Consider the following 16376-nt stretch of genomic DNA (forward strand, 5'->3'; position numbering starts at 1 on the left):
ATTTCACCCTTCATTTCTAGTTCTGATGATAGAGCTGCAAGGTCTGCTTGGATTTACATAACTTTGCAATACCATTGTATACTGAAGACTTGAAGAGATGAAAAAGCATTTTACCATGACGTGAAACCTTGAGTCAATTAAGAAGATTTACTCATATCTGTGCCCTGATCATATATGTTTAGATGCACATTTACTCATGCATTTTATTGGGAAACTATCTTACTGGCTAACAAAAAAGGACTGATAATTTCTCTCTCTCTCTCTCTCTTTTTTTCACTTAGCTGATCAACATTAATGCTGGCAAAAAAAATTAGAGGAAAAAATAAAAATCGCATTTTGCCTTATTTTGTATTTTGCAATCATATGTGTTTAATCTTTTTCAACATGGACATTGAAATACATTGCACAGATTCTTTTCTTATAAAAATGCCAACATTTTCAAGAAAAGAATATGATAAATGTTAAACAATCATTGTAGTTATTATTGAATCATAGAAGCATATTGTATCACCTGGGCATTATGCAGAAATGCATTTTTTAAATTTGTGACTATTGAACCTCAAATATTCTAAATATGCAGACATTTAATCTCAGATAGCAGAGCATCTCAACCACAAAAAAGGAAACTAGCAATTGAAAAATGACTCTGTGTATGTTCTGAGACAGATTAGGTGGTTTAGCTATCCACAAATGTAATCAGTACACAGTTTCAGTATATCCAGTACTAACTAAAATCACATTATTATAATGTTGTAATTGCACCAATGACCACAGAAGTAAGATAACAGAACCTGCTGTAGAATCAAATTTCCTTTTTACACCTCCCAATATTTGGATAAGAAGAGTTGAAAAAAAAAACCCACAATCTTATTACAAACAGGTAGTAAGATTAATTTAATGCCCATTGGAAGAGAAGACTAGATGGAAATATATGAAACTATTCCAGAATTAATAGTTTAGTGATGAAATTGTCTTATCCACATGCACAATGACCTTGTCTATTTAAACTGTAATGTTAGTATGCTGTTCATAGAACATATCTTTTTTTGGTGCTGCTTTTTAGTATAATTGTATAAGTTCACATACTTACTGTTCTACTCTAAATTAAAAATCAGAGTAATTTATTTTGGAGAAATATTTATTTATTTTCTCCATCTTGAAGGAAGAGGTCAGTGTGGCAGTATGATTATGCTGTCCTAATTAGATTCATGTTTACTGTGACAAATTTAAGAGAGTATTGTTAGAGCAAATAGGAGATTACTGCAGTACTATGCAGCCAAATTTACACTTTTGGACATATTTAAACCATACTTTTGATATAGACTGGGCAGAAGTTTCACATTTCCTTGTAGATAACAATCATAATGCTTTCTTGTTAGAAAGCAATAGCCTCAAATATGATAAAATAAGAACAAGACCTGCTGAACATCTCACGGCGCAGATTTCCTCCTGTCATAGATCAATCACCATTCCTGTATTCTCAAAGTACATAAAACTATACATTGATAGCAAACTTGACTGATTAAATTCTGATATATAACATTATTATAATAATTGATAACCTTTTGCTATATTACAATGATTCTTGGAAAAAATGACTAAAATGCATAAAGATATATCATCAGTTTTGCTACCTTTAATAGGTATTGCTTTTTAAAAATACTCTGAATAGTCAGGCTTGTCAATTTCATTTACATTTTACATGCACAGTGTGCATAGGATTAAATAATTTTTTCACTAGGTTTTCCTTTTATTCTGATATTATTGTCTTAACATATTCATTTTAAACTTAATTTGAAAGATGTTGAACACCTTTACCTTGATAATAAAGTCCATACTCCTGAAACTGTCCATGTTTATAAAGTAAAAAGAAAAGATTTTTTTAAACAAAACAATACTGCAGTGATCTCAGCAAGATAACCAGTATACTTGACAATATTAAACATTTAATGAAATATATTAAATGACCTTTCAAAATGAAACGGGCTGTATTTCTAAAATCACTTAAAGGTGAATAATCTGCAATAAATCTAGTTAGACTTATGCCTTAATAAATATGCACAGGATTCTGCTATCAATATTCTAATTTGTTTCTAAAGTATAAACCTCTAATTTTAGAAAAAGATAAAAAATATTAATACCATTAATAAAATACTGTACCCCTGAAGAGCTTTTCATTAGCATAAATCCTATTCTTAAATGAAAATACATAAGGTTTGTTTCTTCAGCAGATAATCAACACTTACTGCCCCATCTGTAACTATGAGCTACGAACTGTAACTATAAGTGAATTCTACACAGACACAAATAATGTATTATTTATCTCAAAAACAATATAATCCAGCCTCAGGAACATTGCCATGCTGAGCAGCTATTTTAAAAAGCTAAGAATAATCCTCAGAAACTGGAGTCACAAACTTATCACAGATTTTTATTACCTTCCACTTTTTTTTTAAAGTATATCGTAAAAGAACAACCTTCATAATTCTCATAGCACAAAATAATTTTGATAAATTATTTCAAAATGATGTCCAAATAATAATAAAATTTCAGCTTCAAATCAAATGTTGAGAAGAATTCCAAAATGTGTTATTTAAATTCTCAGTAATTACTTTTTCCCCTGTTTGTCAATCCAAAACCTAATTCAGATACATATCCAAATTTGTTAAAAAAAATGATTGTAACAAGAAAATTCAGGTCTTCCCTCCAAAGGCTTTGCAAGTATAATCCACAGCACTGAACAGTGAATTTAAAAAAAACACCCAAGTTTTTCTCAGTTTCAAGTTTTTAAGCCTTGTGGACAGGGAGTAGGAAAAAGGAAATTTACTAAGCAGTACAAAGGAAATCTTCTTGTCCTCTATTGTGGCTGTGGGGGTGTTGCCCAATTCTACCTTACTGCTGTTTAAAAAGGAAATTTTGAAAAAAAAAGCACAATATAAAAAAGGCTAACCATAAGGCATTCCCTTTCTTACCTTAATAGTGCTCGCCATAATGTGATCTAGCTTATTGATCGCTAATAATTGTCAATAATAATTATTGCTTCACTCTGACCAGAAAGAAGTTTTGATGAAGTTATTTAGAACGGATGAGATTGTGCTAACTCTGGGAAATGAAGTCAGGCAGTGGCAGGAAGAGGTTTCTATTGGTCCTGGCTACTGCAGTTTGAAGAAACAGGATATTTGGGAGCTAAGAGATAAGAGGTCCTAAAACAATGTTGTTTTTCTTGACGATATGCAGCTACAAGATTTTTTAAAAATGTCAATTGGCTATGACAGTGTTGGCAGGTGCGATATGATGTGCAGTAAATATGGTCTAACACACTGAAGCAGGATGCAGATGTCACATGAACTGGGCCAAATTTGATATAAGCCTCCCCACAGGATTAAATATTTGGGGCCAAATTTAGATTGGGCAAGTGGCTGTCACCCACAAATGTCAGTGGACGCACTAATATCCCTGAACTAACTTGCAACAGTTAACGTGTGAACAAAACCAGCTGCCTTCTATGCCAGGTCAGGCTCTTTGTCCATTGAGTTCCGACCTGCTGACTTTAATTGGCAACAACTCTCCAGGCACTCCAGAAGGAAAAGGCTTTTCCCATCACTTGCTCCACTAAGGCAGAGAAAATTATGCTGACTTTCAAAGGTTTGTGTATAATACTGTACAGGTGAAATCTCCTTCAAGTCAACTCAGTTCCTGGTGACTTCATGGATATGTCCACGTAATATTCTTGGGCAGAAACACGGAAGTCATTTGCTCTTGCTTTCTTCCAGGATATATTTCAACTTCTCAGTCTAATTTACAGCCCTGAGATTTGCTGGAGCTCTCTGACTAAGACTCCTCACCTTCTCGACCAGATGAGATGGGTCAGGTGCTGTGATCATGTCAGTGTTTAGTAGTTAACTAAAATTCTTACATTTCCCCTTGCATAACAGTATCAGCCAGGACCCAGAAGATTGCCTTTCCTGTTCAACTGTTATATAATTCTGTATGTCACTTTTATTATTTTGGAAATACGTATTTTGTACAAGCATCTAGGCAGCCATTTAAAAGCATATAATAATGCATCATAACAAAATTAATATAAAAAGAAAATATAGTAACAGAGCAACAAATTAAAAAAGATTAATGAGTTCCTAAATAAACTGGAAAAGTGTAATTAAACTAATGTAACAAGTTAGGGAAAGCATGCAGAGCATAGCATCTAGAATTCTTTCCAATCGCTTTATCACCTGTGGCCATAGATGGTATCTGTAATTTCTTCTGTGCATTGAAGTAACATGTGAGATCTCTGTGTGGTGTGTTCATGTGTGTGTGTGTGCACTGGAAAGCAAGGATGGGTTGAATGTGCTCCAGTCTGGGTCATGTGACCAGGAGGGACATGGAACGAAGGCTTAGAATGGAGCAGGTGCCAACATTCCAAGTTGTCAGTCAAGTACCTCTCCTAGAATATGCTGGCTGGGGAATTCTGGGAGTTGAAGTCCACACATCTTAAAGTTGCTAAGTTTGAAAACACTGTCCTTGATGAATTTTAGGAGATTATTTTTCAGGAATTTCTTTTCTCTGCAGTCCCCAACTTGATCCAGCCATATTGGGACTCAGTCATGTCCCCTGCCAAATTTGGCTGATTAGTCTTCAGAGACACATTCTGCAGATAGAATCCCAAGTTCCTTTACACAATTGTTTTTGCACCATTTCACTGAGTTGAAAAGAATAACTAGTTAGAGAAGGCATGCAGACTGTGGCTTCTAGAATTCTTTCTTTTTTAAAACATTTTTTTTATTTTTATTATTTAACATTTATAACATACAAAATTAACAAGACAATATTTAAACTTACAGAATTGGAAAAACTGGAAAAGAAACAACCCCAAACAAACTAAAAATACAAACTAAGAAAGAAAAGAAAAAGAGAAAAAAAATCTACCTTATATTTATACTTATCAATAGTTTTTTTTCCCCCTGCACATTAACAGCTCTGAGTTGTGTTATCAGGAAAAAGAGATGCTTAACAATGAAAGGTTAGTAACATTCCAAGACACAGCCCAATTCCCTTTCTTAAAGGGATGCACTGGGGATTTTTTTCCTGGATTTCTTTTCCCACAGCCGACAGACAAATCCAGCCCATTTTTAAACCTCAATCTTTCTTTTACATATTTTTACAGCTCTACACACAAACATCACATTTGATTCTGTTTGATCCTAGGTTTGGAGAGCTATCCTGCTGATGAACTGACAGACAGAAACAAATGCCAAGCCCCTTTGCATATTTTATTTCCAAACATTCCACTGAGCTGGAAAGAGAAGGAAATATAAAACCAATCAAATACCATTAAACTCTTTAGGAAATCAAGACAAGCTATGACACAGAAAAGGATTATGAAAAGATTTGTCTGTTTGTTTGCAGCCACTCAAATCAACTGATTCTGAGCTGGAGAATATGCATAGAGTTATAATTTGGATGCAACCTCTGAAAAGTCTCTTGCTCTGTAGAAACAATCATCCAGACAGTCTAAAAATCATGGTTGACATAGTATTTTGATTTAAAAAAAATTAATAAAATGACCGCTTTTATAATTTGGTTTATTTATTTATTTTGATTATTCTTCAGCAAATTTATTGGGCATAAATGCCAGTAACCTTAATGAGATTTATTTTTGATTAAATAATACTTTTACTTTGCAATTCCCTCTTTTACTCCAAAAAATAAAGACTGTTGGGTTTTCTTTTAAATAAGATAATTTATATTTTTGCAATCTATTCTTATTATATTGATTTTCCTGAAAAAAATCAAACCAAAATGCACTATGGTTGATGTGAGTAAGAAAAAAAAAAGCACTTTTCGTTTTATTTTTTTCATTTCAAGCCAGATGATGTAGGCATTTGAAGGCATTACAAGAGGGTATTAATTGTCAGAGCAAATCATCCAATTTGCTGAACAGAGAAGAAAAGCTAAAGCCATGGGTAACAGAGATGAAGCAAGGAGGCTAAATGTGGAATTTCAATATAAAGCTAAAAAAGACGAAGAAAATTACTGGAATGAGCATTGCAAGGAAATGGAGGAAAGAAACTGAAAAGAACGCACTTTTCAGATATTTTTGTCCAAAAAAGTAAACTTGCAAACTATTCACTGCACACAAAGGAACAATAAGGGAAAGACACAGAACTGCATGATCAAAAATAGATGGGAGGAATACATTGAGGAACTGCATATGACTAGTAATGTTCTTCAATCATGCAACAAATGCAAGCATAGTAGATCCAGAGATACTGGAAGATAAGCTAACAAAACAAAAAGAAAAGTCTCTGGAACCAATAGAACCATCAGAATTCCTTAAATCAGTACCAACAGCAGCAGTTACAAAACTATGTCAAAAAATATGGGCCACCAGTGAACGACCAAAAGATTGGAAAAGATCAGTAATCAATCTAGTCCCAAAGAAGGATGATACATGGGTCTGCTTGAACTATCACACAATAGCACAATCATATGTTAGCAAAATTTTGTTGAAAATAAAGCAACAATTCAGCACAATCATGGAAAGAGACCTACCTGAAGTACAGGTTGATTTTATAACAGGAAAGGCATTTGAGACCATTATGCAAATTTTTGATAGATCATGGAACATGCACATGAATTTTAAAAAGATATATATATTTATGCTTCATCAACTATTCAAAAGCCTTCAGTTGTACTGAACATGAAAAGTTATGGAAGTACTTGAAAGAAATAGACATTCCAGAACACTTGATTCAATTAATAAAATCACTGTACAATAACCAAGAAGCCACTATCAGAACAATATATGAAGACAGAGACTGGTTCAAAATAATCTAAGATATGTGGGCAACACTACTCTACTGGCAGAAAATGAAGAGGAAAGAGGATATAAAGCAACTTATCCTAAAAATCAAGGCAGAGAGTGAAAAAGCTGGACTGCATTTAAATACCAAGAAGATAAAGTCACTTGTTGGTCTATAACTATATATATAGTTATAATTATATATATATATGTATATGTATATAAGTATATATATCTCTTATCTTGTCTCAACTAAGGTTTGATCCATGCTAAACAAAGGCTCACGGCACTGGCTGCCAGGCTAAGGAGATACAGTAGAGAAGCAGAGGCCAAGAAGATAAATGCCCTGTTTTCCAAAGAACCATCCAAAGTGTACTCCCAACTGCAGTGCAACCACATAGTAACAGCTGAGCCACCAGCAGTGGAAACTGAACAGTACTGGAAGAACATATGGGAGAAAGAGAAGACGCATAACACCACTGCAAAGTGGCTGCAGGACCTGAAAGCAGATCACAGCAATCTCCCAGAACAAGAACCAGTCACCATCACAGTAGCAGATATCCAACAGCAGTTCAAGAACATGAAAAGCTGGACAGCACCTGGCCCAGACATGATTCACACCTACTGGCTAAAGAAACTAACAGCAGTGCATGAACGCCTAGCAGCACAGATGAACCACTGCTAACAGCAGGCTCCCACCTAAACTGGCTAACACAAGGAAGGACAGTGATGATCATGAAAGTCCCTCACAAAGGAATGGCACCATCCAACTACCAGCCAATAACCTGCCTCCCCACAACATGGAAAGTTCTATCAGGCATCATAGCTGCCAGGTTACAAGACCATATGGGCCAGTACATGAGCACAGCTCAGAAGGGCATTGGGAACAACACCAGAGGCTCAAAACACCAGTTACTTATAGATAGAGCAGTTGCCTGAGACTCGAGGTCTAGGCAGACCAATCTGAGCACAGCCTGGATTGACTACAGGAAAGCCTATGACTCAATGCCACACACATGGATCTGTGAATGCCTGGGGCTATACAAAGTCAACAGGACACTAAGGACCTTCCTCAAGAACTCAGTGGGACTGTGGAAGACAACACTGGAAGTTAACTCAAGACAGCTTGCACAAGTGGCCATCAAGTGCGGCATATACCAAGGTGATGCACTGTCCCCACTGCTGTTCTGCATAGGCTTAAAGCCCCTCAGCCAGATAATCACGAGGACTGGATATGGGTACAAGTTCAAGAGTGGAATCACCATCAATCACCTCTTCTACTTGGATGACATCAAGCTTTATGCTAAGAGTGAACGAGACATCAACTCACTGATCCACCTGACACAGATCTACAGTAAGGACATTGGGATATCATTTGGACTGGAGAAGTGTGGCAGGATGATAGTAAAGAGAGGTAAGGTAGTTAAGACCGATGGAGTGGAACTACCAGTGGGCCACATAGCAGACATAGAGATCAGTTATAAATACCTTGGCGTCCCACAGTCACATGGGAACCATGATGAGGAGGCAAGGAAGACAGCAACATCCAAGTACCACCAAAGGATAAGACAGGTCCTGAAGAGCCAGCTCAATGGGAAGAACAAGATCCATGCCATCAACATGTGTGCCCTGCCAGTCATCAGATACCCTGCTGGCCAAAGGAAGACATGGAGGCTGCCGATGTGAAGACCCAGAAGCTCCTCACAATGTACAGAGGTTTCCACCCCAAGTCCAACACCCAAAGATTGTACACCAGCTGCAAAGAGGGGGGGCAGGGTCTGATGAGTGTCAAGGTCACTGTCCTGGATGAAACCCAGAGCATCCAGGAGTACATCACTAAGATGGCACCCAAAGGTGAGCTGCTGAGAAAATGCCTCAGGCAGCAGCAGACATGGGAGGAAGTTCAAGTGGAGGAAATACCATGGCAAGACAAGCCCATGCATGGGATGTACCATTGACAGATAGCTGAGGTGGCTGACATTGGGAAATCCTATCAGTGGCTGGAAAGGGCTGGACTAAAAGACAGCACTGAGGCACTAATCATAGTAGCACAAGAACAGGCACTAAGCACCAGATCATAGAAGCAGGGGTCTACCACACTAGACAGGACCCAAGGTGCAGATTGTGCAAAGAGGCCTCAGAGACAGTCCAACACATAATGGCAGGGTGTAAGATGAAGGCAGGAACAGCATATACTGAATGGCACAACCAAGTAGCTGGCATTGTGTACAGGAACATCTGCACAGCATATGGGCTAGACCCCCCCAAGTCCATATGGGAGATTCCACAGAAGGTCATGGAGAATAACGGGGTAAGATCCGGGACTTCCAGATCCAGATGGACAGGCAGGTACTGGCCAATCAACCAGACATCATGGTAGTAGACAAAGACCAGAAGACAGCGTTAGTGATAGATGTAGCAGTGCCAAGTGACAGCAACATCAGGAAGAAGGAGCATGAGAAGCTGGAGAAGTACCAGGGCCTGAAGGAGGAAATAGAGAGGATGTGGAAAGTAAAGGCCAAAGTGGTCCCAGTGGTGATAGGAGCACTCGGGGCCATGACTCCTAAGCTGGGAGAATGGCTCCAACAGATCCCAGGAACAACATCAGAGCTCTCTGTCCAGAAGAGTGCAGTGCTAGGAATGGCTAAGATACTGCGCAGAACCCTCAAATTCCCAGGCCTCTGTTAGAGGACCCGAGATTGAGGAACACACTTACCACCCATAGGGGTGAGAGGGGAATTTTCATTTTTTTATATATATTAACTAAAGCAATGACAACAGCTGGAAATAGTAATATCAAGATAAAGTGGGAATGCTTCAGTTCCCTTCCCTCCAAAGTTGCCATCTAGTGGGAGCTGATCCTTTGGTGTGGCTTTCAAGCTTTCTTATTTCTTGTTGAAGCTGTTGGAAGTTTGTGGATCTCAATAGCCTCTCAGTGCAGGCATATGAAATAGTTTGACAGCATTTGTGTGTCCTTGAATTTTATTATCATTATGGCGCAGCACAAGAAAGAAAAAAGTCTGAAGGTTAACAAAGCCTGGTTACATGCCCTGAGCCACACCAAGATCCTTCCCAAAAGCAGCACCAATCAGGAATCAGCTCCCCAAAATGAGCAAATCATAAACTTGCCTGGACAAGGACCCAATCAGTACTCAGCTGCTCAGGCTAACCTATCAGGAATGAAAACTCCAAAAAAGACCAATCGGAGCCAGAATGAACAAGGCACCAATCAGGAACCAACACCCACCAAAACAACCAATCAGGATCAGGCACAAACAAAGAACCAGGTTTCCTGCAAGAATCAGAAACCAGCTTGGCTAAAGACCAATCAGAAGTCAGAACATCTGGCTATAAAGACAGGAACCCAGTCAGTCCTGCTCAGCTGTCTGTGGTTTGCATGGCATAGCAGTCCACTTTGTCTGTCAAGATGCCAGCCACAGTTGGAAATCTGTTGTTTAGACAATGGTCACTAAACACTGAAGCCCAGCAGATACTGACTGTGAAAGCTTACACCCAATATAAGGAACAAGAAGACTTTAGACTTCATCACACCAGAAATATTAGCTGGAAGCTAAGATTACCAACCTAAGGCTGTCTTATTTTAGTGATGTTGTATATTCACATTTCTTAGAAAAATCAGTTATGCTAGGAATGATTGGAGGTGCTATAAAATTGGGTTGGCAAAGAACTCACTGATACTGTGCAAGGTAATGATTTAAACCTAGAAACTTTAAGCAAACTTGTAAAACTATGTAAATAACACAGAGAACTAATTTATAATTCTCTGAGAGTTGGTTGTGACTTAACAGATGAAGACAGAAAGATTTATCTATTTTATATCTGTATAATACAATATTTTTTTCCCTCAAATGTAGAAATAAGATGGCTTGCCACAAAATATCATAAATTAAAAAAAAAAAAAAGTAAGAAATAGGCATTTAATAACAACAAAAACCTTAATTAAAAAATGAAAGAGAAGTGCCTGAAATAGGTGATGTAAAGCCAAATGTATATTTTTCAAAAGATTATTTCATAATCTGAGCATAACTATAAAATTACCTTTCTCTTGTTCCTTCCAGATGAATATCTGTCAGAGATGGGACTGTAAGAAGGGACCATAAGGTGAGCAAAGTTCCCATATGGGAGAATTTGATTCATGAAGGACTCTTGTCTCAAACTCTTTAGGACTTCCAGGACTTTGCATTGAGCTGAAAACAAATAGATAATAACAGATCTTTCATATTATACATCCCATCCAAGCAATATTGACTTCCATATTCTGAACAAATAATTAAGGGTTCAGACTCTCTTCAGCTACACAAATAATTCATTGCTAATCAACTTTGAAGATGACCAGAGTAGGATGGGCTATAGTCACGTATAGCTTCTCTAGGAAACAGCAGTCTATCAGGTAGCATTTCTATCTGCATATTCATAAGCAAAGGTGATTGCAGAATATTGCTGAACTGTGAAGTCCATTCACAACACCATCCTTAACAGGCTGAACACATCTAGGATTGCAGACCCAAAATTTCTGATTTGGTTTTGCATTTCAAATGACTTCTGTACACTCTGAATTAGATGGTAGAAATAGGACAGGATTAGGGTTATCTGAGCTCTCACCAAGTTCTCTAAATGTTAAAAAACATGGGAACAAGATAGAATGTTGCAGAAACATGTACAAGGACAATCCCCCAATGTAATCTATTAGACTTATTATTATTGTTAAGGAAAGATTGCAAAACAGCTAAGAAGCATATAGTAGTTGAAAGCCATGTAAGACACAACTTAATTGATTGGTAGATTCATAAGAGAGAAGAAAATATTTTAATTTAATTATGCCTGGGTACTTATGTCTGAATTACTGTATAGGAATTACTAGCTGTTGATTTGTTTTCAGATAAAATGTAAAGTGTTAGTAATTATGTTCAAAACCCTAACAGCTTAGGCCTGAGTTCTCTAAGGGAGAACATTCTTCTATGTTATTACTATTGCTTGTAGAGATCTACCTGCAAGTTGCTCCTGACAGTGACAGGAGATTTGAGGCTTCTTTGTTAGGGTTACCAATTTCTAGCTGCCAGTATCTCAATATCACTAGATGGGAAGCAAGTAATTTTTTGTTTCTTTTTGTAGCCATTCAGATTTTTGTAGTTCATATTTGGTGGCCCTATTCTTCAAAGCTGTCCTTGAGGTTTTGAACATGCTTCTCTACTGAGACAAGTAGGTAGCCTTTAAGATCTTAAAAACCTCAATGTCTTCCTTCCTTCCTTCCTTCCTTCCTTCCTTCCTTCCTTCCTTCCTTCCTTCCTTCCTTCCTTCCATCCATCCATCCATCCATCCACCCGTCCATATTTGTCACCTGGGCTACAAAAAGGAGGTAAGAGGGATCCAGCAAATTTATCAGTCTGTTGAGCATAACTAGCAAGCTATACACTAAGCACTTTTCTAGAAAACTAGTTGATCAGTTGGCGCAGAACAACAGAAGAACAAGAGAAACAAGTTTCTTTTCAAGTCTCGGTGGTCCTGAAAAACAACAACAATGGGCCATCAGTACCCCAGGCCCATAAATACACAAATGCTATGTTGCATTATGCAATGCACTATGATAATGATTATGTTCTGGGTCATTAAAGGTATTTGGAACACAGGGTCAACAATCAATTACACAGATCTGTAATTGCTGTGACTTAATCCTCCCTGAAGCTGTTTATTCCAACTTTCTAAGAACCTTCTTATGGTTTTTCTGATATTTGGTTAGCACAATTGAAAATTGGTAAGTAATAAACAATACATTGAGAGAATACTATGTAATATGTAGACTATATGTCTGATTAAAATATAAACTCTAGAAGCCAAAATTGGGATTTGGCACAATTCCACAGAATTGTAGTCCAGGACTTATCTTTGTATGGGTTTGTATGTGGTTCTGCTGCTTGGAATTTTGGCTCATTTTTTTTTTTCCTGACAGCTTCCTGGCTTCCCATAGCTTACTGGAAATTTTTTTGTCATCATAGAAGGTATAGATTTTTATCATTCCATATTTAATCTCAACTGCTTTCAGAGAACAGTGATAGATCAGACACAATGGGCAATTAACAATGACATCCAGAAAGGTCTAAGTACTTTCCCCGCTTTGTATGGGAATTTTTTTCTTCTATCACAATATTTAACCAGTACTTATGCTCATTTTGTACTTGTGATTCAATGTTCTGCCATCTTAACTGCAGAAGGAAGATTTAGTCAAATTTTAGTGCAACAGTGACTATCGCTGTCCATGCTGTGGACAACAGAATTGTTATCACACACATTTGTCCACTCCTCTTTCTACTATTAAGTTTATATGTCCCTCTTAGTCAATAGCCCTGGTAATTCAGAGGAAGAAATATTCCCTTCTTACCCACTAGGTCACCTGTGATGGCCAGAAAGGTTGCCAAATTCTATTGTTGTTCCACATTTAATAATAAGTTGCCTTTTAAAACTAATTCACCTATGTTTGTATACCTTTTCATGTATTTTTCAGTCTATAATATTTGGTTAACTGTAAACATAGTTTCTTTTTTTTCCCCTTATAATGAGCTATAACTCAGATAAACTGAGCTAAAACTAAATGGACAACAACTAATTATAACACGTTATTAATTTCTAATTTAACTATGACAACAGTTGCAACAGAAATTATATTAGACAGTTGATTCTTCTACTTTCAGTTTTCTGTCACTGATCCTGCTACTGATGCGGAAGGGCAGTTGTGGTTTGATTACTATCTTAAAAGAGGATTATTTTGTAAAGTCATCACTAAATATGGATAATTAGGCACAATCCCAAACTATCTTCCATTTGTGAGCAGAGTGATGGACCAGTAGGTAGAGTGTTCCAATTATAATCTTGATTTTTTTTTTTGCTTTTTCTAATCAAGTTTCTAATGTGCATTTATTTTTAATTAGAAACAGTATAAAAGTTATACATTACAACAGTAATGTTAAAAAACTAAAGTCTTTATTTTTAAAAATGAAATGTTCAGATGTGATTTATGCCTTCAACATTCTGTTTAGAACTGACTTTAAGCAAATAAAGACTGATTGTTACATAAAAAGGCATACTTCTGCTGGTGATTTCCTGCAGAACTTTCTATGGAACTGTTTAGGTGCTGGGATCTTTCTTTCTTTCTTTCTTTCTTTCTTTCTTTCTTTCTTTCTTTCTTTCTTTCTTTCTTTCTCTCTCTCTCTCTCTCTCTCTCTCTCTCTCTCTCTCTCTCTTTCTTTCTCTTTAAATTGTGCCTTAGAAAAGTATTGAGAGTGCTTCTGATTTTTTTTTAATTGTAAAGTATTAATTTTATGCCAATTAAAGCATGTGTTTAAATTTTATAAAGTTTCATTGTTATATTTATTTAGTTTATTTAGTTTTTCATCAGCTATGAAAACATCATTTCAAAATTGAAACATATAGACACAACGCTTCACCAGTCCCTTTACATATATCTCTGAAGCTAAATATATACTGTATTATATCTTAGTTTTTTGAACAATTATATCCTTATCAAGTTTTCTTCAACATTCCTACAGAACTTCCTCTTTTCAACTGACTGAGAAGCACTCCTGGTATAAACAAATCTTATATAAATGAACATCTAACAGTAGGGAGTGGCATCCTTTATCAAACATGTTCTATATCATTCCTGAATGGTCATTTCAGGTGTCAATTAATTTTCTGGTCTCTAGTATAAAACAATCCCTGCTACTTAGTTATTTCAAGGTTTGCCACATGTTGGTAATCAATATCTGAGCCAGCACTTTCCTGACCTCATACGTTCATTTTGCTGAACTGTTGCTCCTATACTCATCTGCATTTAATTTCCTTCCAAACTGCATCCAATTTCTTACCTGAGATTGCAGAAAAGGAATGGGCAGGCATTGCAGCAAAATGTGGTTGAAGCATTGTAGGGATGAACAATCCCTACTAACTCCTTTTTGTCCTATGTCCGTGTTTTCCCATATGCAAACACAAGACCAGATACAAAAATATGGCCATTTCCACCCCAAAATCTGATTTCAGAGTAGAAAAAAAAATCATATACTGTAAGGCAAGGATCATACAGGCACATCATCACATAACTGGCAATGACATGTCCCACTAGAAAGGCAGGAAAAAGAACCTCCTAATGGTAAGGCTTATTATATTTTACAGTATATAGTATATCTCAAATAAAGCATTAATAGATTACATTAACCATTAAGAATCCCCTGGACAATACTTTCACAAGTAAAATTGTAGAACAAAAAGTGAAGAGGTTGACCAGCTACATTTATAGTGTGTTCAATACCTGCAAGTGAATCAATAAAAGAAGTAAACTATTTATATTTGAAATAAAGACCTCATTGTTGGGGTTGTGAAATGTTATTACAAAACCCATGAGGAGGAGAGAGGATTTGTTCCTACCTCATGGAGAGCCATGAGGAGAAAAGAAAGAAAATGAGGGAAACTGGAAAAAGGCGGGATCCAAGCCCCTCCCACACAAAGCAGCAAAGCTAGGCCCGCAGCAGAGCCACCCCTCCCTTTGTGCTCGTGTGAGACAGGCTTGGTTGAAACCCCATATTTTCCAACACCCCTTCTTTTCAACCTTGCATGTCTCTGTGTCCCACAATATTTAATTTTTCTCTTAGTTCCTGATAACTGGTCCTCGACAATGGCTTTGTGAAGATGTCCACTGTCATGTTTCCTGTGGGTCAGTAGTCTAGTTTGATTGCTGCCACATACTCTGCTTCTGCAGAGGACTGTGCTATTGTGCTTTGCTTGTGACTTCCCTAGCTCACTGTTCCACCCCCATAGAAGAATACATAGCCACTAGTGGACTTACGGTCAGCAATGTTTTCTGCCCAGTCTGCATCTATGAATCCCACTAGTCTAGGATTCTCAGTGGCTGGCAGTTTCAGTTTTAGGTGCATGGTCCCCTTTAGGTACCTTCCCACCCTCTTGACACCAGTCCAGTCTCTCTGTGTGGGCGTGCTTGTCTTTCTGCATAGAATGCCCACTGCAGCTGCAATGTCTGGTCTAGTGGTGGTGGCTAGATACAACAATCTTCCTATGGCACTTCTATATTCATTGTTCTCTGGCAGGAGATCGCTGGGTTCTTGTTGCTTGTGGAAAGCTGTCTCCATTGGTGTAGGCGCAGGATTGGCATTTTGCAATCCTAAGCTTTCCAACAGTCCTAGAATCTTTTGGTTCTGACTTAGCAGAAAGCTCCCATCTTCTTCTCTCTCGATCTGTATTCCTAAGTAGTAGCTGGCATTGCCCGGATGCTTCACTTCTACTTCTCTATTTAGTTGAGAAACAATATCATTAAAGTCCTTCTTGTTATTGTGGCAAATCACTAAATCATCCACATAACAAAGTATATACACATCCCTCCCATTTCTGTGTCTTGTGTATAGGCAGGGACCAGCTTTTCCTTGAACAAAACCCTGGTCAAGAAGGATTTGGTTTAACTTCTTGTTCCACGCTCTGGCCACCTGCTTCACACCATAAATACTCTTCTGAAGCTTGCAAACGAGATGCTTGGTATTGGGATTAGTGAAGC

The 16376-nt window shown here is 37.2% G+C and overlaps 1 protein-coding gene across 3 annotated transcripts in view; it reads right to left on the minus strand.

Moving 5' to 3' along the window:
• The window catches only part of ERG (ETS transcription factor ERG), a 150302-nt gene that overhangs the window by 56432 nt on the left and 77494 nt on the right, over window positions 1-16376 (minus strand). For 2 of the 3 annotated variants that reach the window (XM_088144689.1, XM_025177674.2), the window contains exon 2: window positions 10862-11010. In XM_088144689.1, coding sequence (XP_088000815.1) covers window positions 10862-10960 — 99 coding nt within the window. In that variant the 5' untranslated portion in view covers window positions 10961-11010. Of the gene's footprint in view, window positions 1-2972; window positions 3098-10861; window positions 11011-16376 lie in introns of those variants that run through there. The other variant, XM_007422407.3, reaches the window with a different exon arrangement.

This window comes from Python bivittatus, unplaced genomic scaffold, assembly GCF_059951505.1.
Source record: "Python bivittatus isolate LINGU-HERP-01145 unplaced genomic scaffold, Pbiv_v1 ctg000350_np1212, whole genome shotgun sequence".
NCBI classification, from domain to species: Eukaryota; Metazoa; Chordata; class Lepidosauria; order Squamata; family Pythonidae; genus Python; species Python bivittatus.